At 37.9% G+C, this 27,725-nt stretch overlaps 2 protein-coding genes and 1 long non-coding RNA gene across 5 annotated transcripts in view; 1 reads left to right on the top strand and 2 right to left on the bottom strand.

Annotated features, from left to right (window-relative positions):
• Window positions 1–515: 515 nt before the first annotated feature.
• LOC114136886 (uncharacterized) lies at window positions 516–2,966 on the top strand. The gene is made up of 2 exons (XR_003593885.1): window positions 516–2,291; window positions 2,323–2,966. It is a non-coding gene; the product is annotated as an uncharacterized LOC114136886 (long non-coding RNA).
• Window positions 2,624–8,245, bottom strand: cdv3 (carnitine deficiency-associated gene expressed in ventricle 3). Of its 3 annotated transcripts, none has more exons than XM_028005285.1 (5): window positions 7,810–8,245; window positions 6,173–6,267; window positions 4,979–5,115; window positions 4,678–4,840; window positions 2,624–3,789 (listed from the first exon to the last, which is right to left on the bottom strand). In XM_028005285.1, exons 1-5 carry the CDS (start codon window positions 7,993–7,995, stop codon window positions 3,663–3,665), a joined length of 708 nt encoding a protein of 235 aa, XP_027861086.1. In that variant the 5' UTR covers window positions 7,996–8,245; the 3' UTR covers window positions 2,624–3,662. The 3 variants fall into 3 exon arrangements, with proteins under 3 accessions (XP_027861086.1, XP_027861087.1, XP_027861088.1); XM_028005286.1 differs by having other exon boundaries at window positions 6,173–6,249; window positions 7,810–8,244; XM_028005287.1 differs by having other exon boundaries at window positions 6,173–6,246; window positions 7,810–8,243.
• A 1,904-nt stretch (window positions 8,246–10,149) lies between these two features.
• tmem108 (transmembrane protein 108) overlaps window positions 10,150–27,725 on the bottom strand; it is a 39,633-nt gene continuing 22,057 nt past the window's right edge. The window contains exons 2-5 of the mRNA XM_028005499.1: window positions 26,481–26,564; window positions 14,791–15,852; window positions 14,509–14,660; window positions 10,150–12,457 (exon numbers count right to left, since the gene is read on the bottom strand). Coding sequence (XP_027861300.1) covers window positions 12,341–12,457; window positions 14,509–14,660; window positions 14,791–15,852; window positions 26,481–26,520 — 1,371 coding nt within the window. The 5' untranslated portion in view covers window positions 26,521–26,564 and the 3' untranslated portion in view covers window positions 10,150–12,340. The remainder of the gene's footprint in view (window positions 12,458–14,508; window positions 14,661–14,790; window positions 15,853–26,480; window positions 26,565–27,725) is intronic.

Below are 27,725 nucleotides of genomic sequence, written 5' to 3'. Positions count from 1 at the left end.
ACAGGGCTGGAGATCAATCTGTCATGATTAAGTAAGAATGACACCACTGGACACTTTAAAAAGAGGCTGGTGCTTGGCATCATTGTTTCTCTTCTGTGAACCATGGTTATCTCGAAAGAAACACGTGCAGTCATCATTGCACTGCACAAAAATGGCCTAACAGGAAAGAGAATCACAGCTAGAAAGATTGCACCTCAGTCAACAATCTATCGCATCATCAAGAACTTCAAGGAGAGAGGTTCCATTGTTGCCAAAAAGGCTCCAGGGCGCCCAAGAAAGACCAGCAAACGCCAGGACCGTCTCTTAAAAGTGTTTCACCTGCGGGATCGGGCTACCAGCAGTGCAGAGCTTGCTCAGGAATGGCAGCAGGCAGGTGTGAGTGCATCTGCACGCACTGTGAGGCGGAGACTCTTGGAGCAAGGCCTGGTCTCAAGGAGGGCAGCAAAGAAGCCACTTCTCTCCAGGAAAAACATCAGGGACAGACTGATATTCTGCAAAAGGTACAGGGAGTGGACTGCTGAGGACTGGGGTAAAGTCATTTTCTCTGATGAATCCCCTTTCCGATTGTTTGGGACATCAGGAAAACAGCTTAAGATTTTTTTAGTAAGTAAAATAACACATTCATGAGGTTTACTCACCTTCAATGACGCAGTTTGCTGAACCTGGACGCTCAAATCAGGGTCTTTATGATTTGAAAAAGGTACACGGTTGTTTGACAATAAATGGTTTCTTCCAACCACTAACTGAGTGACAAAGTTTTTGTGTTATCATTTATGTTGTCTGAAAAATGGCTACAAAGTCAAGAACTCCCACCAGAGTACAGTATGTAAACTTATGGGCACAACTGAATATATTTTTAAATTTTATTTCGTACAAGATCTGATAAAGAGGAACTGGTTGATGTTGGAACTGCCAGTCCAGTTCAGAATGTATAAGTGAACATGAACGGATTCATTTTAACCTGGCTGAACTGAACTGAGAACTAGTTCCTGTGAAGGATGACCTGAAAACACTGATTGTACACATCACCAATCAAGCAAAACAAAAAGACCACTCTCTTGTAAGGCTTTTGTTTTCCAAATTAGGGTGAGCATTGAAGTCAATTAATCACTTGTGACAAATTAATCAATTAGATGAAAAAATTGCACATTCTGCAGATTTTTCATTTAAGCTTTTTATGCAATATTAGAAGTGCATTACATATGTAAATGAACAACTAATTACTTTTTAAGATAAAAGAAACATTTTATTGCCTAAAACACAATAACATTGCATTCCTTTAATGTAGCAAAGGACGGATCTGCAGCTAAAAAATACTTTTAACGTGTAAAAAGTTCAGCTCTTCCTGCTTGACTTAATAAACGTAAAGATAATGTGTCAATTATTTTTTAGGATTATCACAGGCTTAAGAGATTTCTTTTTGTTTTACAGAAATTAAACCAGGTGAAGTTCAAACTATTCCACTTATTTTTATGACGTAAAGCACTTTGAACTATCTTGTTGCTGAAATGTGCTATACGAATAAACTTGAGTTATAGACAAAACATATTTACAGATATATATTTTTTCAATTATCTGAAAATAAAAAAAAAATTACAGATAATTATTTTTGAATTATCTGTAAATAATTTAAAATATATATTTTTCTGTATCTTAAATACAAAATGTGTGTATTTTTGCTCACTTTTGTCTTTATTACTGCTCTTTCAGCAAATTCTGTAAACTTTCGTTAATATCAACCAATTACTAAATAAGTTGGCAATTTAAATAAACAATCACGATTGTTTCTTCCCTAGTCATAATGTTGTGCCTGATTGGTGTTTTTGTTGTGTAATCAAGAATCTCACTGCAAGAATTAGCTAAAAAAAAAAAAAAAAAAGACCAGCAAAAGCAGATAAAACAAACCAAGCACAGAGGCATATCAAATGGCTGAAAGAATGTATTTAAACAAATTATAAAAGTCAGCTTTTAGAGAAAACTTTATTTTTTAATTTGTTAATATGCTTGGTATAAGATCATGTGATATTTTTTTCTTATTTCTCCAAAGAGCTGGAACTTTTATTTATTAATCATCTGCTCAAACACAAGAGGGAAAGACAGGAACACCTACTCTGATTAAATGAGACCACATGGGAGTTAATGATGTTTTTGTGAGAGGAACAGAAGGGTTCATACAAGCCTCTGAGTTCATAGATTAACAATAACTTTTCTGTAAACAGATCAAAGAAAAATAAAATAAAATTATCAGCTTCTCAACATGGATATGATCTAGTTTCTTCCGGGTTGTAAAGGTATTCACTTTCATGGGGGACGAACATAAAGGTATTCACTTTCATGGGGGAAGTACATAAATCCAAAATATTATTAATCCTCCAAAGAATAATTGTGCATTTTAACTGGTGTTGCTGCTGTTCTGTGACAGAATATTACTCACTTTAGGGGGGAGACACAAATGGTAATCACCGAATGCTTCCAGATGTCAAATTATTCACAAACGTCATGATTTCAAAAAGGACTAAACCCCAGATGACCTATGAAAAGCCTTAATTAAAACCCAATATTAAGGCTGTGACTTCCTGGTGTCAAACCAAAGCGAAGCGTTTGTTATCAAAACCGAACGATGCAGGATTAGAAACAAGCTTTAATTATTCTTTCTCAGATGGTGGAAGAAAAAAAAATTAAGGAGCAGTATGTTCAAACATTGGATATGAAAGAGTTAGTAGTTGTTATCATCATCTTCATCATCAGGCAAACTACAACAGCACTACATTCCTGCTTTGATCCCCCCCCTTAGTTGATGAAAGTGGTTCGATCCAGAGGCAGAAACCGGCCTATCAGACAACCCTTCAGATGACAGTCGCTCTCCATCAATAAGGCCACTTTATATAGAAACTCTAAATGAGAAATGCAACTTATCGCTTCGTGTTTGTAGATCTTTGCAGTGTCATCATCAACGAATGAACTGGGAAAAAAAAAAGCTTAAAGTTTCTAAATCAAAGAGCCTGAAGGCCGGCTTGTATGTGGAAGGAAAGTGGGAGGAGCTCGGTGTTAGCTCCGCCTATTTTAACCACCACAGCAACACAGAAAAAGCTCGGTCCATGTCGTCGCCACCAGCTGTGCCGCTGCCGTAGTATCCCTCCCCGCCTCTCGAAGCCCTAACGCAACACATAAACACACCTCAATATAACCACGTGTTGCCGGGTTGTAAAGATCTCGCAAAAAAATAGATATTTTCACAGAAGTTTGTAAGATCATCGTGCCTAAAGTCATCTTTGATCCTCTGTGGCTTTGTCAAAGCAAGTTGAAGTTCAGAGAAGTTCTGCCACACAACTGCTGCTCTGAAAACAATCCACAAAGGGCAACTACTTCTCTGTTTGTTGTTGCTGCAGCGTCGCACGTTCGGGTTTCCTTATTCCCCTTTTCCGTCAGCCCCTTCTGATGCAATCCTCTAGTTTTGCCAACCAAACCGTGTTGAGTGAATTATTTAAAGGGAGTGTGTCTGCAGGGGGTGTTGTGTATGACCGTGTGAGTGAGTGAGTGGTGTAAAGGGTGGCGGCAAAAGGAGATCTTTTAGGACTGCAGCCAGCACAGCTGGAGTTCAGCTTCCGTCGAGGGGGAACTGTGCTGGGGGAGAGAGGGGGCAGGGGATTGGGAACGCAGCTCTACTTGTCCCCCAGGATGGCGTACTGGTTGTCGAGCTGCAAGTGCTCCACGGAGGTGCTGCCGGTCTCTTCTCTGCCACGGTTTTTGTGTTTCACAACCTCGAAGGTCTTCTCCATTTCTCTGTCTCTGAAATAGAAAACGGCAAATAAAAGTCGGCGAAACCGTCAATCTGACCTCAACGTCTTGATTAGGGCTGCAACTAGGGGTAAGGGATATGGACTTAATATTTTGTGATAATAGTGGCAATAAGAACTATTTATTATGTCTTTATGTGACTGTATGGCTGTGACTGCATGACACAGCAATAATAGCAATACTGCGTTTAAAAAACATACGTATTTGTAATGCACTTTCTTAAGACACCAGACGCATAAAGTAGTGTGATTTTTATCACTGAAATGCACACAGTAAATTCACTTAACCATATTTTCAAATTTGGTGATGTTATCATGATACAACCTGTGGAGAAAATAGTAAAACTTATCATAGCAATATGGAAATATAATTTTTTTTTAACATGTGAGAACATAAAACAGCAGTAGTCTCTTAAGAATCTTAACATAATAAATGATGAACGGTATAATAAATGCCAACTAATGATTATTTTAGTAATTGATTATTCTATTATTTCCATGATTAATTGATTAAAAAAGGGCACATTCAGTAGATTTAAAAACAATTATTTTTGTAGATTTTTTCCAAAGCTTTTTTAAATGTAATATTAGAAATACATTAAATGAGGCAAACACATTCCTTTTTTAAATAAGAAAAACAAATAAGAGCATAAACATTTATTGCCTAAAATGAAGCAATGTAATTTTCCTTCAGTGGATTTGATCCAGGTAAAGCTAAAACTCCGACTTGATGAGTTTTGGGTAAAAGATTTTTTTTTTCCCAGCAAATGGCCTTTTCTTAATCTACTGTTAACGATTAATTGATTACTAAACTAGAAGAGAATATTTCAATAATCACGATTAATCTGATTAATTGTTCCAGCCTTATTTCTCTGCTTACTTGCGAGTCTCGACGTGCTTAGCGGTGGACAGCAGCGAGGGGAACTGTGTGTCGCTGAAGATCTCAGGCGGACCCTGGCTCTGGACTCTTCTGCTAGGGGTCAGTCGGGCACCTGGAGGACGATAGACTCCTGCAGGCTTTGCTTCAGGCGCCTCTTCTTCCTCTGCACCAATAGGGGAAAAAAAACAAACAATTATCTTTTAGTATGATTCAACAAAAAAGTCAAAATCTTAGATTAGACAAATCCTAAATGAAGTCAATGTACTTTTATTGCTGGTTACACACAGAGCAGCTTACTCACCCACAGGTGAAGCAGAAGGAGGTGGAGCAGCGCCAGATTTGTTCCAGGGACCGGACACTTTGTCTCCGCTGACCAGAATGATCTCTCCATCCTCTCCTATCTCCTCCTTCTCATATTCCTCTTCCTCTTTTTCATCACTGCAAACAATCACAGGTTCAGCAGTTGTTTAACAGGTTATTAAATAGTGGGCTATAAAAAGCAACCTGCTCCAGAGTATTTGGTGACGAAGCAATAAACTAGAAGGCTGTTATTCAGACTACCATCACCAGGTCTCTCACTTGATGGCTGGGTGCAGTCATCAAATTAAACAGATGTATTTAGGCTTTGTTGGCAACGTTTATGTTCATAGTTTATTGTTACAGTGAAAAATTTACCATTGTGATAGGAATTTTGATTTATTGTAACAACAATTGCTGTTTTTTTTTCTATTTTCTTCTCTGTTGGTTCCATTAGAGCATCAATTGATTTGCGAATATCATTAAATGCAGTTAATGTGGGAAGTTTAGTAATAAACTCATATTCTATGTCACTGGTGTCCTGAAGAAGTCTTGTTTAAACTGTGTTTGTTTTTAAGAGAAAGAGTGTTTGCTTTTTCTACTTTATACAGAATAAAAAAAAAAATAACATGTCGAACTGATAACATGTGGGCATATTCAGTGGGTCATTCCACTCTTTTTCCATTTCACACTTTGCAATTTTAGATGTTTCATAGACAATGTTTTTGCACATGTTTAGTAGCTGCTTCAACACCTATTTCTGTTTTCTGTGGGTATTAAGAATCCAAAAATACCATCTTCCACCAGAACATTACTTAAAGTTATATTAGCTTGATCAGGTCATAATCTGACCTTTCATAGATATTGTCACGTCTCAAATGAAATCCAAACAAAAATGAATGACATATTCAGTTAAATAATGTGAGATTTGAGCGATTTTTACCTGTATTTACATCAAAACATACAATGTTGAGGATTTAAGTCCAAGTGAACAAAGCTGTTTGTCTCAGGTACTAAATGGAAATAGGAAGGCATCAAAAGACAGCAAGCACATTAAAAAGTGACCCAGGTCTTCATCAAGTCCTGTGAATTTATTCACCAGAAATGTCCTATTTCTCAATAAACATTTTTAACAACTAAGGAAAAAAGGATTAATCCTAAACTAACATCAGCTGAAAACACTTTGTTTTGTTCTCACCTGATCTGTAAAGCCTGGAGCCGAAGCCCGGTGTAGTCCACTTCTTTCTGCTCAAACTCTTTCCATTCCTCGTCCTCCTTTGCAGTAAAACAGCACTCAATACAAAATTACAATTACATCACAGAGATATGAATATAAAATAATGCTCAACCAACCAGATAAAGAATTGAGACAGTTTAATTGATAAATAAATCAGATCTTCTCCCCAATCATTACAGGCAGCAAAACTATAAACTCCCATGATATAACGTAGTGACAAAAAACCCATAATGTAGGAATAATCTTGTAATTTCTTTTACCAATCAGATCCAAAATTACTTCCTATATCAAGCAACAAAAAAAATTTCAGTATGTAATTCAATTCTACAGGTCTAACTTTTATCTTGTAGGGATTTATTAGACTTTGTTCACTATACTCTTAGCATTTATTTCAGTTAATATTGATTATTACGGACTACAGCTGATATAAAGCAATAATCATTTTCCCCAGAACATTACCCACCACCCAATAAAAGGATTTTTAATACAGCCGATATGGTAAGCATGTCGAATCACAGTACACTGTGTTCAATCGATACTTAGTCGAAGCTCTGTTTGTATGAATTACTGGATCAATGCTGAGTGGCATGGAGGTAATGGGTCTGCAGCACAGCTGAGTCATTAACAACACCCAAGCTGCTTTAACAGAGGCCTTCGTTTTGTTTAGATTCTCTAGAGACAATGAACCTCAGAAGAAAAGTTCAGCTCTTTTGCACCTAACCCAAGCGAGTCATTTTTAATGCCTCTAGCTAAGGCACAAAAGAGGATTAGGGACACTGAAAAAGCAAATTATTTTCAGACCTTTGCTTCGTAACTGAATTTTTCCTGATACGAATTCTGTGATTTTTATTTGTTTTTGTCCTAAACCTCCTCCATATTCAGGTGTGGCTACCTAACTGCAACAGTTGCAGAACATGTCTTGGCCTTGTCTGTGTGTTTGTTGACTCTTGGAGAACAGACACCAACCACAGTCATAGCTTGAGAAACTAATCCAAATTCCTGAATTGAACATTTTCTGACAGAAACCCACTTTCTCCTTCCACTCAACTTTCTATCAATATTCTTGGGTGGAGCACTCTATAAAACAACCATCTTCTTAAGTAATAACATTTGGCAACATGACTGTGGAAGCCATAGTCTGCTACAATCCCTTTTATTTTATTTATTAATTTTTTGTAATGTCCAAATTTTCTGAGGTTTTCATTTGCTATACGCTAGGTGACATGAGTTTATTCTATATGTACCAAACAAACTAATTAACTTTACAGTGATATCCTAATTTATGATGATGCATCTGTGTTTAGACAGCTCAGTTATTGCATCAAAAAGTATTAGAGGTAGAGATTACATGGGTGTCATGTCTGCTTTGGTATCCTGTCACAATGTGCGCCATTGGCAAGCATATGTTAGCCACTAACAGAGATTTATTCTAATCATGTAAAATGTACACTCGTGACACTCAAATATAACATAGTACAAAGTAAAATCTCGTTTATCAACACTTCCAGAAGCACGGATTCCGATCTGGTAACCGAATCTGACACGACACCGGTACGAGACAAAAAGTTCCCCCGAACAGCATCAGCAGCGTCGGTTACCTTCTCCACTTGAGCGTCCTGGTTTTCGTTTTTCGCAGATTTCTCCTTCTCTTTCTTCATCTTTTTCACCGCGGCCGTCGCGGGCCCGGTCGTGGTCTCCTTCCCCTTGCCCTTCTCTTTCTTCTTCTTTTTATCCCGCTTAGCAAAGAAATCATCCAGACTCTTCTCTGACTGTACATCCGCCATTTTCGCACAGAGCAACGTTAACGTTAGTTAGCTAACCCGAGCAATGACAAGAGAGAAAAGACGCGTGAGGACAGCTGGCGAGACGACTGGAAGAGATCGAGTTAGTTCTGATTTTTATGTTTAACTTTTGTAACAAGTGGATAGACTAATGTATAAGAAGTTATCCCGCCCCAATCGCCGACTATCCTGTCAACCATGCCATGCACGGGATATCTGACAAACCTGTGCCGTCTCCCGGAAAGACTTCCACTATGACCCGGATGTGTGTCATGCTTGTTAGAGAAAAGACTATAAATAAATAAATAATAACAAAAAATTATTATATTATTATTATTGTTGTTGTTCTCTATATGATTATTGTTATTAATAATAATTATTGCTATTATTGTTAATAATATCAACAACAACAATAACAACAACAATAATAATAATAACAGTTTTGTATGCGTTTACTAAAGAGAGAAAATACCCCACCCCATACACAGTGAATATCTATCTGTACATTTACATTTCTCACACAATGTAGCACAAAACCCCATCTATCCATCCATTTTCTGTTCACTCTTTGTCCCTAATGGGGTCGGGAGGGTTGCTGGTGCCTATCTCCAGCTACGTTCCGGGCGAGAGGTGGGGTAGCCTACACCCTGGACAGGTCGCCAGTCTGTCGCAGGGCAACACAAAGACATATAGGACCCCTAGGGAGAATTTAGATAGACCAATTAACCTAACAGTCATGTTTTTGGACTGTGGGAGGAAGCCGGAGTACCCGGAGAGAACCCACGCATGCACAGGGAGAACATGCAAACTCCATGCAGAAAGACCCCGGGAATTGAACCCAGGACCTTCTTGCTGCAAGGCAACAGTGCTACCAACTGTGCCACTGTGCAGCCCGTAACATAAAAACACCATTGTTATTTCTGTTTGCTACATGCCAGAATAATGCAAATGTCATCTATTAATTTTAGATTTTCTTTCATCATTTCTTCTCAGCATATTTCCTTGATATATGCAAGCTCACACACACCATTTCAACTCTAGTTTCAAAGTCTTAATGGAACTGAGATCAGGGTTTTGTGATTGCCACTTCAGAACATTGACATTGTTGTCCTTATGCCCCTTCGTAACCAATGTAGCTGTGTGTGTTAGGGTTTTGTCCAGTTGAAAGACCAATTTACCCTCAAGCTTTAACCTCCTGATTGATATTTTGAGGTGTTGCTTGAACACTTTCATATATTTTCTCATCTGCCACTCCCATTCCTCCCAATTTTGTTGGTGATTTCAGGTATTCAAGCATCCCCCTTTCTTCCAAATGCAACAATGGTCATTATGGCAAAACACCAAGTTCCATTAGACCACATGACGTATCACTAACATTCATATTCTTCGTTCCTAGATGCTTTTGCAATCTGGAATATGGTATTTTACGGTGCTTTTGGAGTAATAATGCAAATGTGATCTGTTTTTAGACAGAGAACCAATCTCCTTTTACTGCATTTAGTACTATTAGGATTGAATGTGGTTCTAAAAGTAACAGCTGCTTTCTGATTGCAGGCACGAGGTATCCCCACAAATCTGAAAGTAACACACATGTCAAAGTTGCCTCTCTCCTCAGCTGAAGCTTTGTCTGACATCACACTACAGGAGTCATGGGTGGGTTTTACACAGACGCAGCTGTGGTTCACAAAAGGAAAATTCCAGCTCACTCCATCAATAAATGTGCTGCAGTCGGCATGACTACTTGGACCAGATTGCTATCCCTGTCCAATAGGTCACCACCTAGATTTAGCAAATTAAATACACAAGCTTTAATTACATTAATTAAAGTTAGTGTGTGATGTTTTTGGACTGGCAGTATAGCTCATTTAGAAATATATAAAAAATATAACAGATTTAATCTTTTCCCTATATTTTTTCCACATTTTGTAATGTTACAACCACAAACTCTTACATTTAATGGGAGAAGGATGTTATTTTACAAAACAACACAACAAATTGCATTAAATGGAAGCAACATGATGCTTAGCTTTTCACATTTCTTATCCCCTACAGTCAATTAGAACTATATGATTGAACAAAAAGCTAAATGTTTTTGTAAACCACAATATCTTGTAATTAAAAACACTCCAAAGATAATAAATGAGGCAAATTCAGTCATTCAGGTGTTTTTCTTCTGTTTTATTGCTCAGCAGTAAAAAGTACAGTGTATACTACAGTACAAAAAATAACATTATGTTTAAACACTGTTCCACCGTGCCACTGAATGTTTTGTTAAAATATTCACATTTTGAGCGTGCAAAACAACAAGCCCAGCTGTGAGCATCTGATGCAGGAGATATTTTCATGTATAGCTGTGTCATTCAGCACCACCTATCGACCTGGTGATTTCAGAATTGATGCCTTGCAACGTGAAAATACAAAATAAAATCTTTAGCAACGACAGAGACAGCAGCCAGCATTGATTATTGATTTAAACTGCAGCAATGCAAAAGTGAAACAGATGACAGCGGGACCACAAACTATTCAATTGGACCAGTTCTTACAGGAAATATTCAGCGCACACTGTTTGCTGTATGTCAGTGTATTTTTATGTGATTCATAATCATTTAACACTTCAACAAACACATTAATGAGACTGTTACAGCAGAGAGGATGAGCTATTTTGTTTCCTACAGTGTTGAAAAGCTCTCTCCACAACATAGACGAGAGACAGACACACATTCAGAGGCAAACGTAGAGACAAACGGACCAAACTCAGCAAACAAAGACCCAAAGCCATGGTGAACCTTCAATAACCAGGATATTTGGTAAACAGGGTACAATTCATCTGCTCACGCTGATGTGCTCATTCAGTATACAAGCTGTTAAGTTCTCTCTATCACACCCACACTCTCACCACATGTATAAAGAGCCAACATGAGAAATTAAGACATTTAAATTGTCCCTCCTCAGAAAAGCTGGTGATGCGTCAGAGGAAAAGTCATTTTAGATAAATCGAATTCTCTAAAATCCAAATACTCTTAAATATTCTGGTCAAATCAGTCAGTAGAATCTGGGCCTGCGTTTACCAAACTGCTTTATCAGGTTCATCTATAAATACATAAACATTTTCATAACATTAAAATGTTAAATGTACTAATTGTTGAAACATTTTTATTGAAAATGTCAAGATGAAGGACATTATATTTATCATATAAATGACGTGTGTTATATATTATTTTCATTTTATTCAAACAAAGCCATTTTTATGAGCATACTTTTCCCAAAGGCATTTCCTTTGTGGAATTAGTTGAAGCATCAATTAAATTTAAAAGTTGCCTCTAAGGATGAGGCCTTTTTACTTTTTACTTCCAGTAAACAACCTAAACTTAATCTTGGGATAATTCTGACAAGATTCTTGATAGAATTTGTAGCATTGATTTAAATTGGTTAATTATACGACAATTTTTAAGTTTGGGTTCAAGTTTTTATTTGGGTTGAGGTCAGTGCTGTTCCAAAAGCTTGAATTATCCACATTAGATCTATTCTTTAAGACGTGTTTGGGATTATTGTCTTGTAAACACAGAGAAGTTTAAATTAACTCCACCAATTTAATCAAATATAAATTTAGAATTATGGCAGAACCTTATTAATCGCTATAAAAATCATACAGTATGGGTTAAACTTGCTATGGGACATTTAGACAAGTAGTTGTGAAAACATGTTTGCAATTTGAGAAAATTCACAATAAATTTAAACTTAGCCACCCAATACTTCTTTTTAAAAATAATTGCAGTTATATTTTGTATAATCATTTCAGCCTGGAAAACAAACGTCTAAAATAAATAATTAAAAGCCTCAACTAATAAGACATTTTTGCTGATGATGAATAATGTGAACTTCTGATTGGATCTGTATTTTCTGAAGAGTTGATAAACACAGGCCCTGATTTTTCATCTCTGTTTTCCTCCTTAAATAAGTAGTTGCTATGTTCAAGTTCAGCAGGCTTTTGTATTTTGAAATTAATTTTCAAAGGAAAAAAAATACAAATAACAGCTTTAAAGGTTTCATAGCACACCTTTTTCTTCTAAAGCAGATTTCATGTGGCAAACATCCACAGTGCAATTACTATTAAGCCACTGTAATGCGACAAAACTCACATATACTCTGTATTATATAAAGACAATAGAAACCTTTATCACAATTAAGCCTTCTTGTAGAAAATGTACATCAGAAAAATATGCAGGTGCATCCTCGCTGTTTGAGTGTCACTTTTCGTTCGGGTTGCTCTTTGTGTTGTTAAAAGTCTCTGAATATTTTATCCCGTGTATAAAATAGACAGCCGCAGCAGGAGGAGCAGGAACCGTCGCTATATGGCAGAGGCTTTGTCTCTGTTGATGAAGAGGGTCTCCTGGCAGAACGGGTTAACCAGGACCACGCTGCTGCCACTGTAGTCTCCATTAGGGGGCAGGCAAGTGTCATGCTCCTGAAAATTCAAACAGAAAACCTTTAGTGCATGCCAAAAAAATTTTGATTTCCATGATCGAGCTAAACCAAATCTAGCACCATATCTAGTACCAAATGAGGTGCTAGGACACAGTGCAGCATAAAGAGAGCAGGGTAGAGTATCTGTAAAAACAAAAGGAAGAGTGGGGTGGATGTGAAAGGCTGAGAAACAATAGGGACAGATGACTCAGAAGAAAATGTTAACTGCAGAGGTGAAGGCAGAGGGAAGAGCGGGGGGGCTGATGGCGGTGAGTCAGCGGTAATGAAGTGGAGCTGGAGGAGGAAGGAAGTGTGGAAAAAACAAAATGATTTGTTTTCCAGCAGGAATGAGGCCGTTTCATCAGCGAGGCCCAATCTAATCACACAGCGTCCCCCCGTCTAGATTTATAATCGGAGCCCCGCCTTTTCATTTACCTACAGGACTCCGAGGGAAGCTACAGTTAGAGAAATCTGCTCTACAGAAACATGTAAAGCAAGAGGAGGGGGGATTAATAACACCTGGCTGTCACCAAGGGCATGCCATACATGATCCGACCTCGTCTTCTCTGTCCTGACAGCCCCACAGGCAGCAGGGCAATGCAAATGAAGCAACAGCAGAGAAACACAAGAAAGGAGACACAGAATGAAGCCATGACTGCAAAGATGATCAACAGAAACTTGCAAACAAAGCAAACAACGACAGAAGAGGTGAATTTGCAGATTTGGAATCCAAACAGAAGTTATGCATTTCCTTTCCAGTAGATGGAGCTGTAATGCACCAAGAAGCTTCAATCTTCAGGTGGGAATTAACAACCTGAGAGATTTATGGTCTTAATTCTTCAGTTTAAAGAAGAATTAACCATCATATTATGGTAAAATATGGAGAGACTCTCCTGTTTAATTCATACTTGTAATGAAAAGTTTGTCTCTTTTTAAAGTTGTTTTTAAAAGCTAATGGTGTATTTAAATTGGACTTTGTGTAACTAAATGGTCTTTTAATTTATTTTAAAAATGAATTTTTGAAATAAATGTAATAATAATAAAAAACTGTGCAAACTGTTCAAATACAATGAATTTCAATAATGCTAAAAGTTTGGTTTTTCCCATTTTAAGATGGTGAAACAGTGTTAGTGTAACATAACGCTAACCAACATGGTGGCAAATCCAAATGCTGCTAAAAAGAAAACTAAATTTCTCAGAAATTTCCCAGAACAAATAATAAAAACAAATGTATTTCTACATATTTTACAAAATAAATAATTATAGTGTGTAAAATTTTTGTGTGCTTAGGTAAGAAAACAAAAGAGATTTTAAAACTAAATTTGATACTAAGCCTAATGTTTTATGTAAACTTAAGAAACTACCGCTGCTTATATGATATTTGGAGCTTGATTTTTTTTCTCTGGGATCTGCAAATATTTACTTACACTTTTTCCAGTGTTGTAGACAAACACATTCAGCGGAGCTTATTTATAAGGAGCATTAACTTTTTGGAGAACGTTGATTTTAACAAAGCTGTTTTTTTTTACCTGATGTCATTAAATGGTGCTCTGTGGAGGAGCAAACAGCTGCTGCAAACTGATCATGTTTTAGAACTAACTTTAATCAAAAAAGCAGAAAAAATCAAGTGGCAAATCATACATCTGTAGTTGGACCTTAGAGACAAACATTCTTTGTTCAATACTGTCCAGGATTTTGAAGCTAACCATAATAGATTTATCAGTATGTTGTAATGCAATTAAAACAATGCTTAAAGCTAATCCATGAAAATATTCAGTCTCCTTAAAAAGAGACCCTAAGGAGAAATTCTCTCCTTGTTCCTAAAAAAGTGAAAACTGTAAATTGCATAAACACAATTCAAGCGTTAAGTTTGCTTCAGAAGGCACCTGGAGGCTTGCTGACAGGGGAGATTGGACCTGGATGCTCTTGTTGTTTCCATGCTCATTAACAGCATTCTGCTGACCTGCTGTGAAGCAAGTAAATGTCCTGGCACTTCTGAGCGTGTAGTGCTGCTGTGCAGTGATAGAGCCGTAGAGTTTTAGTGGTTTGTACCTCGCTCTCCAGAGTATGGATCTCTCTGGGCAGCTCTACAGCGTGTCTGCTGAAGTAGTCCATAGTGATGGCGTTGTTCCAGTAACTGAGGTTGTTCTCTTGATTTGTTGACTTCTTCTTCCTCCTCATGCAGCACACTGTCAACAGCACAGCTACAGTAGGACAACATAGCGAGGGTTAGTTCAGAAAACAGTCAAATAGAAGCTATCATGAAACTTGTCTTGATTTTTCAATACGTTTTTTGAGATTTCTTATGTTTGCATTACAGATGATGTTACTTACAAATGGAGGAAACAGGCACACTGATCGCCAACACGATCCACACGATGTCCATCATGTTTAGGCAGATGGTCGTTGGCGACAGTTGGGGGTTGACGGTGGAGCCCAAGCTGTCACCGGCTGCCGCAGGCTCGCTGGTTGTGGCGGGTACCTGTCTGTTGAGGAAGTTCCCGCTGTCTGTGGAGGGGGCCTTCGAGCTGTTCCCCAGAGTGGATGCCTCCTCGACCCGGGCCGAGCTGCTGTTGGAGAACAGGCCTGCAAGGCCAGTTACGTGCCCCTGCTGGTGTTCCATAGGTGGGCTGTCTGTCCCATTACCCAGAACTACCCAGGGCTCCTCGATGGTGTCTGAAGAGTTGACAGAGATGACTGTTGGTTTATGTGATTTCATGCTCGGTTCGGTGGATTTGACTGTAATGGGCACAGGAGAAGTAAAATTTTCCGAAGGGCTGGGGACTGGTGTTGCGGGTCCTTCTGTTGACTTTATCAACAACTGAGCTGTGGGCGCCTCATCCACACCAGGAACCTCTCGCAGAACGATGGTGTGGGGCACAAGCAACTCTGGAGATCCAATAACCTGCTCCCTGAGTTTCAGGCCCCGTGGAGGATCAACATCAGCTGATGAATGAGGGTCAGTGGAGGGCCACAACTGCCTGGAATCGGTAAGATCCTGCGGCTTCTTTCTCTCGTCTGTATCCTCTCTAACTGATTCAAACTTGGACATAATGCTGCTGCCATTGTTTACAGTTTCAGAACTAGGCCACAAGCGCTGAGTCACATGGCTATCAGTGCTCACAGTGCTTGGTATGACAGTGTTTGTGTCAAGCATGATGGAAGGAGGGAGGCCAGCAGTGGGAAGTACAATCTTTGAAGATGGTGCGCCTCTCGGTGACCATTCCCCACTGGTGGAGCCTTCCTGATGCCAGTCCGGAGAGGGAGGTTTGGTGTGAGATAAGGAGCTGCTGTGGGGGGTTGCCATGGAGACAGAGTCCTGGGATGTGTGGCTGAGGTACAGCTCTGGTGCTGACAAAGTCACTCCAATGGTCAGCGCTAGAAATGCCAGAACACCTGCAGAAACACCAAGGGAATTCTAATTATTAGCATGTAATCAACAAGAACAGGTTAATTCAAAACTAAATCCTCTCCCATGAATACATATTTCATCATGTCTCACAGGTTTAAGCATTCATTATTTCTATCAACCTTATTATTGCAAGCTGCAGCTAAAACTGACCCCCTCAGGTGTTCAGATCAGGCAGGAAGCCTCGTCTTGAATTCATTATGCTTCTCAGGATTTAATCAACTCAACTGCTGTGTCACTCACCTACTTTAATTAAATAGCTTTATTAACTACATTATTCAGCAGACTGATATCATTGCGTGAATCCTTGCATGCATGAGGTAATAGAGGATGTCTTCATCTCCAAACATTGTAGAGGAAAGACTGAAATCCCCACAGAGCTATCAGCTGTGGCAGTAAAGTAAAAAGCAATTATCTGGCTTCATTGTGTGAAAAAATCTAAAGAGCTTTGTGTCAAAAACGACAGGCTTAACATGCTAAAACCATCAGACAGATTTGCCTCCTCTGTATCAGTCCCATGAAGTGACAAGCTATTAGCAGCTGTCTATAGGGATTATCGGTTCTCCCTTGTTATCCAGACAACATAAAATCCATAGGAGCGAGGATTGTGGAGGGCTTATTAATTTCTCTTCTCCTCTGACCATTTATGGACATTGCCCAACATAGATTGCTAAAAGGTGCGGGTTCAATTCCAGCTTCCTCAACCAGGCACTTAATTCTTTGTTACCTGCCCGTCTGCATATTGGAGTATGAATGTGTGCATGTTTGTAAGCTTAGTCCATTTACCATTTGGAGCAGCTAGGACTGTGTTATGCATGTGCATATTTGTTTGATGCTGATAGATGTTTTTTTTGTTTTTAAAGATGACCAATGAACATATTAGGACATGTCTATGGGCGATACAAAATATGTTCATTACATTTTTTTTGCATAAAATCACTCTTAGATAATGAGATTTTAGTCTGCTTAGTTCTGCCATTTCTGAGCCTCCTTCAAAACAAGCTTGGGATCTCTGGTCAGTTTAAATCCAAATAAAATGATGTTGCCTCCCCCAACTCAACATTTACACTCGCACATGAAAGTCACTACAAACAGATGTTCAATTGTACAACCATAAATCTTTGAAAAACATAAGTAGAGCATCTTGCACAACAAACAAGAATGGAGCAAGTGGTTTCAAAACACTCATCTTTTCCAGCAGCCATTGTACAGTGCATATAGTGGTGAAACCAGCTGACCAAATGAGCTCGAACTCCTCTTGGGCTGCTAGGTAAGGTGGCTAGGCTCAGCTGGGGTTGCTAGGTAACCACTAGGTCAAATCAAATGACTCAACAAGTGGAAGGTTTTTGAAACGGCTCATTTTCCAGACATCAAAAAAAGCATTAAGTTATTGCCTTAAACCGGCTGGATGTTTTTTTTTTAAGAGTTTGGGCTTTTTTTAGAAGCACTAGAGACGAACACATTTTGCATAATACGTCCCCTTTGAAGTTTTTGTGGCACTAGTGGCCTTTATTCAACAGTAGATGGACAGGAAGAAGAGCAGAAAGAGAAAGGGAAGACATGAATCCAATGGCATGAGGGTGGGAATCAAACCGGGGACCACTGCGTCGAGTACTGTAGCCTCTGTGGTGCGTCTGCTCTACCACTGAGCCATGTCGCGCCCCAGATGCTGATAGACATTACACCAATCAACCAAGACATAATGACTTCTGATAGGTAAAGTGATCATAACTGCTTATCACACAAAAAATGTTTAGCACTTGCATCCATGAATTTACAAGTAAGCTAATTTGTCCCACAAAAGCTGCCTAACAACCACAATTAAATCAGGAAAAAAAAGACATCATCACCCTTTATGGCTGTTGGATGAGTCTGTGGCTCTGAGTGTGCATATTTTTTAAAACAAGGACACAGAGTACTCAGAGTGTTGAACTGTTGAATACTAAATGCTGAATTTATCTGGAGGTATTTATTTTATGGCAGCATGATGTGGGATGCAGTGACATGTTTTGACAGTTTGTGCTATCACTGGTAATGCAGACATATGCCATTCAGGAACAACACTGTGGCTGACTGATTCTTTTCTATTATTTATTTTCTATTCTTCAGACAACAACTGAGCCCTAAGCCACAGAGGAATAAACTTCATCAGGATTCATCAGATGTCAGATTTCCACGTTTTAATGGGATTTGTTGACAGCAGGAAAAACGTCAATCACTTCCACCTTTATCCTTTTTTGTAATATAACAGGAACAATTTTAATATTCAGATAAGATTTGAATGGATTTAAGATTTTCAGATTGTAAAACATAAATTTATGAAATGTTACCAAAACAGGGCATAGAAACAATACCAATTTTCTTTTCTCGGTACATGAAAGACCCATATTTCACTCCTATTTAATACTAGTGCAGTTTTGGAAACAATGGTTGTACAGTACCTATTACAGCTTCTAATTATATTATTTTGTCCAAACACAATCCAAGACCCAAACATCAGAGAGTTTCCTCTGGCAGGGAATAAAAAGCCTTGGGTTTTTGAATCAGTCACTGGGAAATAAAAGGAAAAACATGGGGTTGTAGAAAACCTAGAGTCTTCAGACTGTCATTTATGGTCCTCTATCTGCAACCAAGGAAACCAAGTTTATATCTTCAAAAAGAAATATCTTTTTGGGAGAGAGAGAATGAGATAAGAACATTCTGATTTAAATGTCTTAGAATCGGAAGAGTATACAACCAAAACTAGCCAAATCAGCAGAGCGAAATGTAAGAACATCTGAACCAGACAGGAGAAACTCAATGAGGATTCAAACTCTGCTTCTGAATCGATAATCATCCTCCTCTACAATCAATCACACAGACATGCAGAATAAAGGGTCAAAACAGTTTCCCATTAACCAAGTTAAATTGGTTTGTGACAGATCTGTGTCTCCAGGTGCAGAATACTAAGTTGTTGCTGATTTATGACTGTTTGTTCTTCTTTAACATAATGATAATGGCGGAAATCATTGCTGCTCTGGACAAACACAGATGATTACGAGTTTTACGCTACTTAAGATGTAAGGTATGCCAAATTATTGTCCGAAAGTATCCATAGCCCTTGAAATTTTCCATATTTCATCACTTTAAAACCACAAAAAAGCACTTTAATCAGATTTTATATGACACAAATAAGACTTGAATTTATATATATATATTTTAAAACATTTCCTTGCACATGAATTTTGAAAATATTATATTTTAATATATTTTTATTATATTTTTCTGGCCACTTTCCTCTAACAACCCTAAATAAAGTACTCGTCAACAGATTCCTTTTAGAAGTCACTTAACTATTAAACATGGTGTGTATTTTATGCTCTGTACAGCTGAAAACAAGTGTATTATTTTTATGGCTATAAGAGTAACAGAGGCTGCTGTATAGCACACAAATAAATTTAACAATCCATGTTTTATCTTCTGCTTCACAAATATACAATAGTTTGTGCTAATCTGTAACATAAAATACCTATAAACACAACAAAACACTGGCCACACCTCCCAACTCAACATTTACACTTGCATGTGAAAATGGCTGAAATGGCTTGCTAGGTAACAAGCTTGGCATCATTGGGGTTGCTAGGTAACGGCGCAGCGCCCATCAAATGTGACGTTAACACTCTGGAGTTTCTGAATCGTCTCCTTTTCCAAGCAAGGAAAACCATTAACATATTGGCAAATAACATCTGGGTGTTTTTTTAAGAACTTGTGCCAATGTTATAAATAGTTGAGATCAAAAGGAAAGTATAAAAATGTGCAGGATGTGAGTTTTGCATAACAGTTCCCCTTTAAAGGTGATCTCTGAGATATTAGATGGGAAAAAGAGATTTTTTAAAGTTGGCCAAAACTTGATAACTGATTGAAGTGAGAATAACTCTGTCCAATAAATGTCATCTAAGATGTACTTCAACTCTGATTTAGTGTTTTTCAGTGACTTATTATTGTAAAATTCTCTACAAGCATAAACAAATGCAATAAAAATACTTAATGAGTTTATTATATCAACGTTTATAAACAGATTAAACAATACATAACACCCTTGGGGCAATCTCAATCAGTCAAATCAGCAGCAAATGTTTCTTAAACTTCCTTCTTACCTTTTATACAGGTACAGTATATAATAATATATATAGCAGCTTTTTGTTGCATATGTAAATGTTAGTATAAACTTCTTCCAGCAGGTGTTTGTAAGGTAAAAAGCCAGATGAATGGAAACAGAAAATCAGGCATGGCCCACACAGACACGAATTAACAAGAGAGAGATGATTGAAAAGACCCAAGAAGCATACGCTTTATGAACATCTATTATTGCGCCGAAGCACTAACAATACAATGAGACATGAGGGTCAGACAGGGTGGGAAAATATGTAAAGAGGAGGCAGCGTAGAGGAACAAAGCGAACTATGTGAATAACTTAATAAAAGCTTGATTTGACATAGAAAATAGGATTTGAGTGAGAGGAGAATGTAGGAGGAACGCTTTATTTCATTTTTCCTTGTCACCAAAAAGCATCTATTGATCAACATTTTCAGTTTCCTCACACAACCCACAAAACTACAAGGCCAAACCAGTAGATTTTAATGGGAACACTAAGCTGAAGGTAACTCTTCGTCTTTACTAGACATCTTTTTTTGGGTTCACTGGCTAATCAGTTTCTATGCCATCGCCACTATCCAGCTGATCATCTGAAAATAGCATCTGCTAAAAAAAGAGAAAACAATGCCATTGCATATTTATTCTGAGATCTTACCCTCATCTAGCTAAATAATAGCTTTAACTTGTTTTGCATTATACAACTACATAGATAAAAGGCGTGCAAGGCAATTTATGCAACAAACCTGCTGAATTAAGCTATTTTGAATGCATGGGAGGCCGGTGTCGTTTGCTGAAGTCCTCCATTGATGCTTTCTAGGACATCAATAAATCATGGTGTAAAGCAGGATCCTGCCTACTGATCCAAGGAAAGGCTTTGTCCCATCAATCGCTCAACATTAGACTCAATGTCATGTGTCCAAAGTGGCGGTCACTGCATCTGACCTCACATCGGTGGAATGGTAACCATCACATTTACTCCTGCTCGCTAAATTCTTAGTTTTTGATTAAATTCAGCCAATTCGTCCTAAATACTGACGTGCTTAACCTGATATATGGAAACTACCATTTCCGCACCAACCTCACGCTCCACTGCGTGTACCAAGAGTCTGTTTGTGAAGCGAGTATTGGATCTGATTTCACAGCATCATCAGAGAACAGCTGGCAGTAGCTCACTCCAACTGGATGCTCTACAAGGAGCCAAAAATAGACACTGGAAACTCATCCATCATCGTAATGGTGACGGTTTATCTCTGATCCTGAACTGCTACTGCTCTGTCATCCCTGCTCAGCCGCATGACAGGAAATAACTTCACTGAATGTGGAGGAAGAAAAATACAGATCCACTGCCAAAGTGGCCAAGGTGACGAGTAAATATTCATTGCTTTGTGGGTGCAGAAATAAAAATACAAAATCCCTATCTGGTGGTGTTTAATTAGTTTTTATAAACAGGAGTTCCACCTTTCAGAGTGGAAAGTCTTCAAGCAGTTTAATATCCAACAAACCTATTCTGAGCATCAGTTCTGATAAAACCTTCCATCCATCCACACTTAAGTCAATTGTTTAGGCAGCCATGAAGTAGTAAACAATTCGAATACAGCAATAAGGATAAAAGTTGGTTTTACAATTTTAAGCCATGAAGTTATCGACTATACAGTACAGGGTTCATTAGAATATTCTGACTAGACTTTTGCAAAGCAGAGTCAGTTCCCTGATGTCAATCATTTTTTAGAAGAAATGGTATCCATCCTCTTTTTGTAAATGTTTTATGATTACTGTAAATCCTAAACAGATGTTCTTTAAATATTACAGTTATCTTTGTTTAAAAAAGTCTGGTAACAATTGTGCCTTCAAATTAGTTTGGTTTTGTTGAAATAAGGGGGGGAAATGACTGAAATGTAAAGTTTGCAAACCCCTCTCCTTATGAAAACACAAAAATATAATAATAAAAATAATACTTTTTCCTATTTGCTTTTCTCTTCTTTCCAAGGAAGATTAAAAAATTAATAAATCCAAAAATTAATTCAGAGTTTAATCTGTGACCGAAGTAATAATAATAATAATAGTATGTATATATTAGTTTTGAATAAAGGGTTGAACACGTAAAAGGAGATAAAACCAAAAATATAATTTGATACAAATTAAAACAATATAAAACACCAAGAAAACAAGAAAAATATTTAAAACAGACAGAGTGAATAAGTGGATCTTTAACTTTCCATTAAAAACTTTCACAAAATAAAAAATCTGAATTCAGATTTTTTTTTTAACTCATAATTTAACTTCACGTCTTTAGATTTTCTTGCTTGTGCTTCAGATTAGAAGTGAATTAAGACCATTGAAATAAATGCTAGATTACAGTCAGAATTATTATTCGTACTACTTCTGCATCTTCTAATCAAAAGTACAATACCATAACATCATAATCTAGAAGCAAAGTTGCCAAGATTTGAAATACATAATCAGCCATGTCTGAGCTCCTAATGAAGTCATTATGAACATTATATTTATTTAAAAAATATATTTTACATCCAGTTTGTGTGTAACCATGTATAACATCTTCTGTTAGACACCAAAGGCACCAAAATTAAAGACAGCATTGAAAGATGCCCTCACCACCACTAAGCCACATTTAGGTTCATTAATGCTGATCATATCCTCTCCACAGTAATAAAAAACCCTCTGTGGTGTACCCCACCCTCCCCCCCCAACACCTCCAGGGAAAAAAGGAGAGAAATATCGATATACAGCACAGATTCGAATACCAATGAGCCAATATCACACCACACCGGCACACTCCCTTCTGCATATTATTCCTTTACAAAGCTTGAATTCAAAACACGTTTTTGAGGTAAAAAGGCTGACAGACTGAAATCAAAGTAGACCTTAAAGATGGAGCTTTGCTGAAAGCAGTGGGAGCCTCTAATTCAAGGCTTAGAGGAAGCAGTCAGGGTGACACAGAAACAGATCAGATCCATCAACTTCAGGCAGACAAAACCTTTTATCAGGAGGGCGACTGAAGAGCTGCTGGTCAACTGCTACTAAGTTTAAATTATTGCACCTGGACAGCAATTGTGACTTTGGCTGGCTTCAATGGATACTCCACCTCTATGACCTGTGATTTGTAACATTATGTCTAGTTATAAACATACAAATAGCAGTTTTCTCTGCGTATATCATTATTAATCACTTGTTAGTTCCTGCAATCACCTTCAAGCGTCTTCCGCGCGTCTCCCACTAGTTTCCTAATGAGACCAAGACAATGTCGAACACCTAATGATGAAAAAATTATTTAATACCTGGAGATGAATCACTCTAATGCTCAACTTCACCTTAAAGGACATAGTTGAACAACAATGATGGCATAAAGAGCAAGTAAATAGCAACATGTTATTCCTGACAGAAGGAATAACTGATGTAGAAACTATGATTATGATTGTCAAACTATCAGACAATCATAAAGTGCAAACAACTGCAATATCATGCAATCCTATGATAACTCATATTTGATTAATTCATGAATCACTAAAATAATCTGGCTTTAGATCTTTAACTTCATCTTTAATGCTTTATTTTTAAGAACTCTGCTCTCACAGAATAAATCCACAAGGGATCAAAACTTGATTAATTTCCCAATTAATGACCTTTAAAAATTCATCAACAGTTATTAGCCACATACCAAAATATGACAAGATGCTCAATAACTGCCAGCTTGGAAATGAACTACTGATGCACTCTCAAGTTGTTCCCATTAATCACAGACATTAGTTGCACGTAAAAGGATTATATTCCCATTTCTACCGCCTTCAACTTAATCCAAGCTGCCAGAAATGTTTTCTAATAAACTACGGAAATTCCCTAGATGTATTCAGATGTGAGAGGTTTGTGCACTTCAACCATCAGTTTCAGTTTTACTGTGGAAAAGAAAACATTTACAAACAAAAAACATACAACTTTTCATACATATAAATGTTTATAGGCAGAACTGAGCAGACTAAAATGATCTTGTGGAAAAATGTAGCATATATCACATAGAGCTATCCTAACCTGTTCAAGGAAGCATAATAGATATAAAAGGTGGCATTAAGAATTACTAGCACTTAAACTCTCTTTGTTTAAGTCCTTTTCCTTTTAGAGCCTTGATTGCATAGAAGATAATAATCTCCAGATTTGTTTCAGTGACGTTCACGGAGATAAACGTCGACGCTTCTAGAGTTCAGCTTGATGGATCCCAGCAAAGGCACAAACAGACAAATTCCTCTGGTTTGCTTATGGGTGTGGATGTCTACCATCCTGGGTAGATCTGTGTCCCAGGGGTGGACACAGACAGATAGGGCGCATCCTGTGGACGTCTGGGGTGTGCTGGAGGAGGCCTGGGTGGGTGGAGTATGAGGACGGAGGGTGGAGGCAGAGAGGAGGAGGGGGACTCTACAGATGTGAGCTCAGAGATAAGAGGCAAAGCTCTCGGTGCAGGGTAATGGCTTCCTGTTTGAACGGCTCAGAAATTGTTTGTCAGGTTACAGCAGCTTTGAACTTGTTTATCTAAGAATCAGACAGTGAGAGAATGCAGAAACAAGAGCAACAAAGAGTCCCTGTGCTGTTTACTTGGGGAGCGATTTAGCTGCTGTCACAGCAGCAATGGGATGTGACAGGAAGGAGAGACATTAAACAGGAAGTTCTCTGGAATCTGGAAAAAACAGAGTCTGAAAAGGTGCACACTTATGGTTCTGACTTACAAAACAATTTAAACATGTTTACTTTAAAGAGCCCTAATGAGCTAAAACTAGAATATTAGACCTCTTTTCACTGACTGACCCTTCTTTCTATGCACTTCACTTCCATATTGCAAGAACTTCAAAAAGTCTGGATCAATAATTCTTTGAAATATTTCCTTCAGACTTTGGCTGCTTTCATACTTTTGTTTTAAGACAAACATATTTAATACTTCAGTTAAACTGTCATTGAACATCTAAGGCATAAAAAACTGTTGTGTTTACATCCACTGTGTCCAAACCTTTTAATTGTGGGTTAAAATGGTCATGTAAAAAATATTTTTTTTATATTTGATAAATGCTGAAACAATTAATTGCAATCAATTGATTACTGAAATAATCATCAACTAATTCAGTAATCGATTAGATCAACTGGAGTATACAGACTCTAAAACATGCCATTAAGCATGAAACTTTGCAAATAATCTATTTTAAAAGAAGCCATAATTTCTTTAGCTGAATGTATAGAAAAAAATCACCCATTGGTATGTGAATCTCTAATTAAAAGATAATAAGAAAGTTATCATAATATGACGTAAGAGGAGAGAAATGACAGATTACAAAGTAAATAATCGTTTAGTTGCTGTATCTGCAGCATCTCCTGTCTTTCTTCTTCTATAGATTTCTTTTCCACTCAGAGAAATCTTTCCACCTGTGCTTAGAGACATGGGTCTCAGGTGGGCCCTTCAGGTCCATCTAACCGAAAAAGAAAAACCTAATGAAAGCGAGCCTGAGGAAACCTGGGGCTCAGCTGGCCTTCCAACAGAAAACATAAAAGAAAGCTGGGATTATAATTTCAAAGGAAGGATTTAGTAGTAGGGGCAATAAAAATCTCCAAAATACAGTATGATTGTGATATTAAGTTTGGACAGATTTAACCCAGACATTTTCCTCCTTTCCTCCCAACTCTTAAGGCATTCTCAGCGGTCCGGGTTTGTCTCCTCCGAGGGATTGAGGCAGATTTGTCAGAAACTGCCTGTGGCTCCTCTGCCCCGAGGTTCTGTTCAGGGGGTAAATATCAGATATCATCAGCCATTTTAGCACACCGTCCTGGAGCGCTGGTCGCTCTCAGGCGGACCTCAGTGCTCCATATTCATGTGACATTCCATGCAGGGATCCTGCCACGGCTCAGCGCATCTCCTCCCTGAGCTTGTACATTTCAAAAAACACAAACCTGACAAGCAGCAACGAGAAGAGGCAGAAAGTACATCATGTCATGTCTGCAAACTGCAGGGTTCTGGAGGTATTTTCATCAATCAAAAACGAACTATGTTTTATTTTAATGTAAAGCAATTTGAAATGCCTTCTTGCCTTGAAATGTAACATATAAATAAACTTGACTTGACTTAAATTCAAGACGTTTAATATATTACACAAAGTGATATATTTTAAACACTTATTTCAGTTAATAAGCAACAACATTTTCAATCACATGTTGTCCTTCCACTTAGCTTTCCAACAATATATTTGGATAGAGCATCCTTAAACCAGGAAAATGAATGGAACTAGTTTTCTGACACATAAAAGTACAAATTATAATTCTTTATGTGAAATGTTGACTTTCACTCTGCCTAGAAGCCAGCCTCATTCAGCTTCATTCTGCCTTAGTCAACAAGATTCTAAGGCTCATTAGGCCTCTTAGAGCCTCATTCTGCTTCATTCAGCCTCATTCTGCATCATTCTGCCTCATGCACCTCCTATCCTCTACTCACTCAGCAGCTGGCAGCGCAGGACCTGCAGACTTGTCTTCATGGTATCATGTGATCCGGCTCCTCCTCCACAGTGCTCATGGTTCTCTGCAAAAAGAACAAGAGGAAAGATGAAACCTGCCGCTAAAGTATGAAAATCACATCCAAGTCATAGTTAAAGTCTGATTATTTTGTATTTATGGGAAGATTTTTACACATAAAGACTGACCTCTTACAGTTTACTAACTAAATCATTAATTTTCATCAAGTGGTGTTTTTTTTTCTTAAATCAGACCCTCTACTAAATTTAAAACCACTCACGTGCTTCATGTCTGCTTTCACACTGGAACAAACAGTGGGCATGCATTGTGGGATGTTTAGACGTTTAATTCTTCAGTTTAATGAAAACAAATGTAGAAATTCATTTATTGACTAATGGCTAGTCACTGTTAACCTAAACTCTGGGGGTTAGCAATGTAGCACAGTTAGCTGTTGCAGGAAGCTAGAAAAGAAAACCAAAAAAATTGTTTACAATCCGTTTTTTGATTTTGTGATTAAGCATTTAGTCAGATAATTACATTTTCAGATTTGGTGTTTCTCGCAGTTCAAGTACAATGATGAAATATGTACAGGATACAAACTCCTGAGCTGCTAACAGAAAGCTCGGCTGAGACGCAACAGGGTGTAAACAAGCATAACTGCAATACTGCAAAGGGCTAAATCTTAATGCGATTAGAAAAACAGGGCTGTGTGTTTTCTTCTGCATAATTCCCCTGTTGCAGATGAGAAATAAAGATTACAAACTCTGGACATAAAGATTATAAAGTAGAAACCGATGTTGGCCATACACATCTTGAGATGACATATGAGCACAATTTTGCTCTTTGGCTCTTCAGCTTCATAGAAATACAAAAATAGAGAATTAGACACAAGCTGGTTAAGTCCCAAACCATCTTCTTACATTCATATCTTCACTCCTTCTTATAATTAACAAGCATCATCTTTTGGAGTACATCTGTAAGTTAAAAGTAATAAAATTTTCCAAAGAGATGTAGTCTGATTGATAAGCAAACAGACATGCTGGAGATTGAAAATCACAGACATGCTGGAGAGGCTTTGGGGAGGTAAACACGGAGAACGGAGGGCAGCGATAGACTTGATTTCACAGCAGAACAGGGGAAAGCTTTCTCAGTCTTCTGATGAGCAATCACACTTCAGCTCTGAACTGACGTGTCATACGAAAATAAGATAAGCTGCAGAACCATACTA

This window comes from Xiphophorus couchianus, chromosome 21 (assembly GCF_001444195.1).
Source record: "Xiphophorus couchianus chromosome 21, X_couchianus-1.0, whole genome shotgun sequence".
Classification (NCBI taxonomy): domain Eukaryota; kingdom Metazoa; phylum Chordata; class Actinopteri; order Cyprinodontiformes; family Poeciliidae; genus Xiphophorus; species Xiphophorus couchianus.
Note: the sequence above shows the minus strand (reverse complement) of the source record. Positions and strands in the feature narration are given on the sequence as shown.

Bases quoted from the DNA above. Each gene is read 5' to 3' on its own strand.
- cdv3 (XM_028005285.1), bottom strand. From the start codon at position 7,995: ATGGCGGATGTACAGTCAGAGAAGAGTCTGGATGATTTCTTTGCTAAG. The intron at 5,116-6,172 runs GTGAGAACAAAA...GATTGTTTGCAG, and splicing joins CTCCAGGCTTTACAGATCAG to TGATGAAAAAGAGGAAGAGG. The intron at 3,790-4,677 runs GTAAGCAGAGAA...TTTCTATTTCAG, and splicing joins AAGCACGTCGAGACTCGCAA to AGACAGAGAAATGGAGAAGA.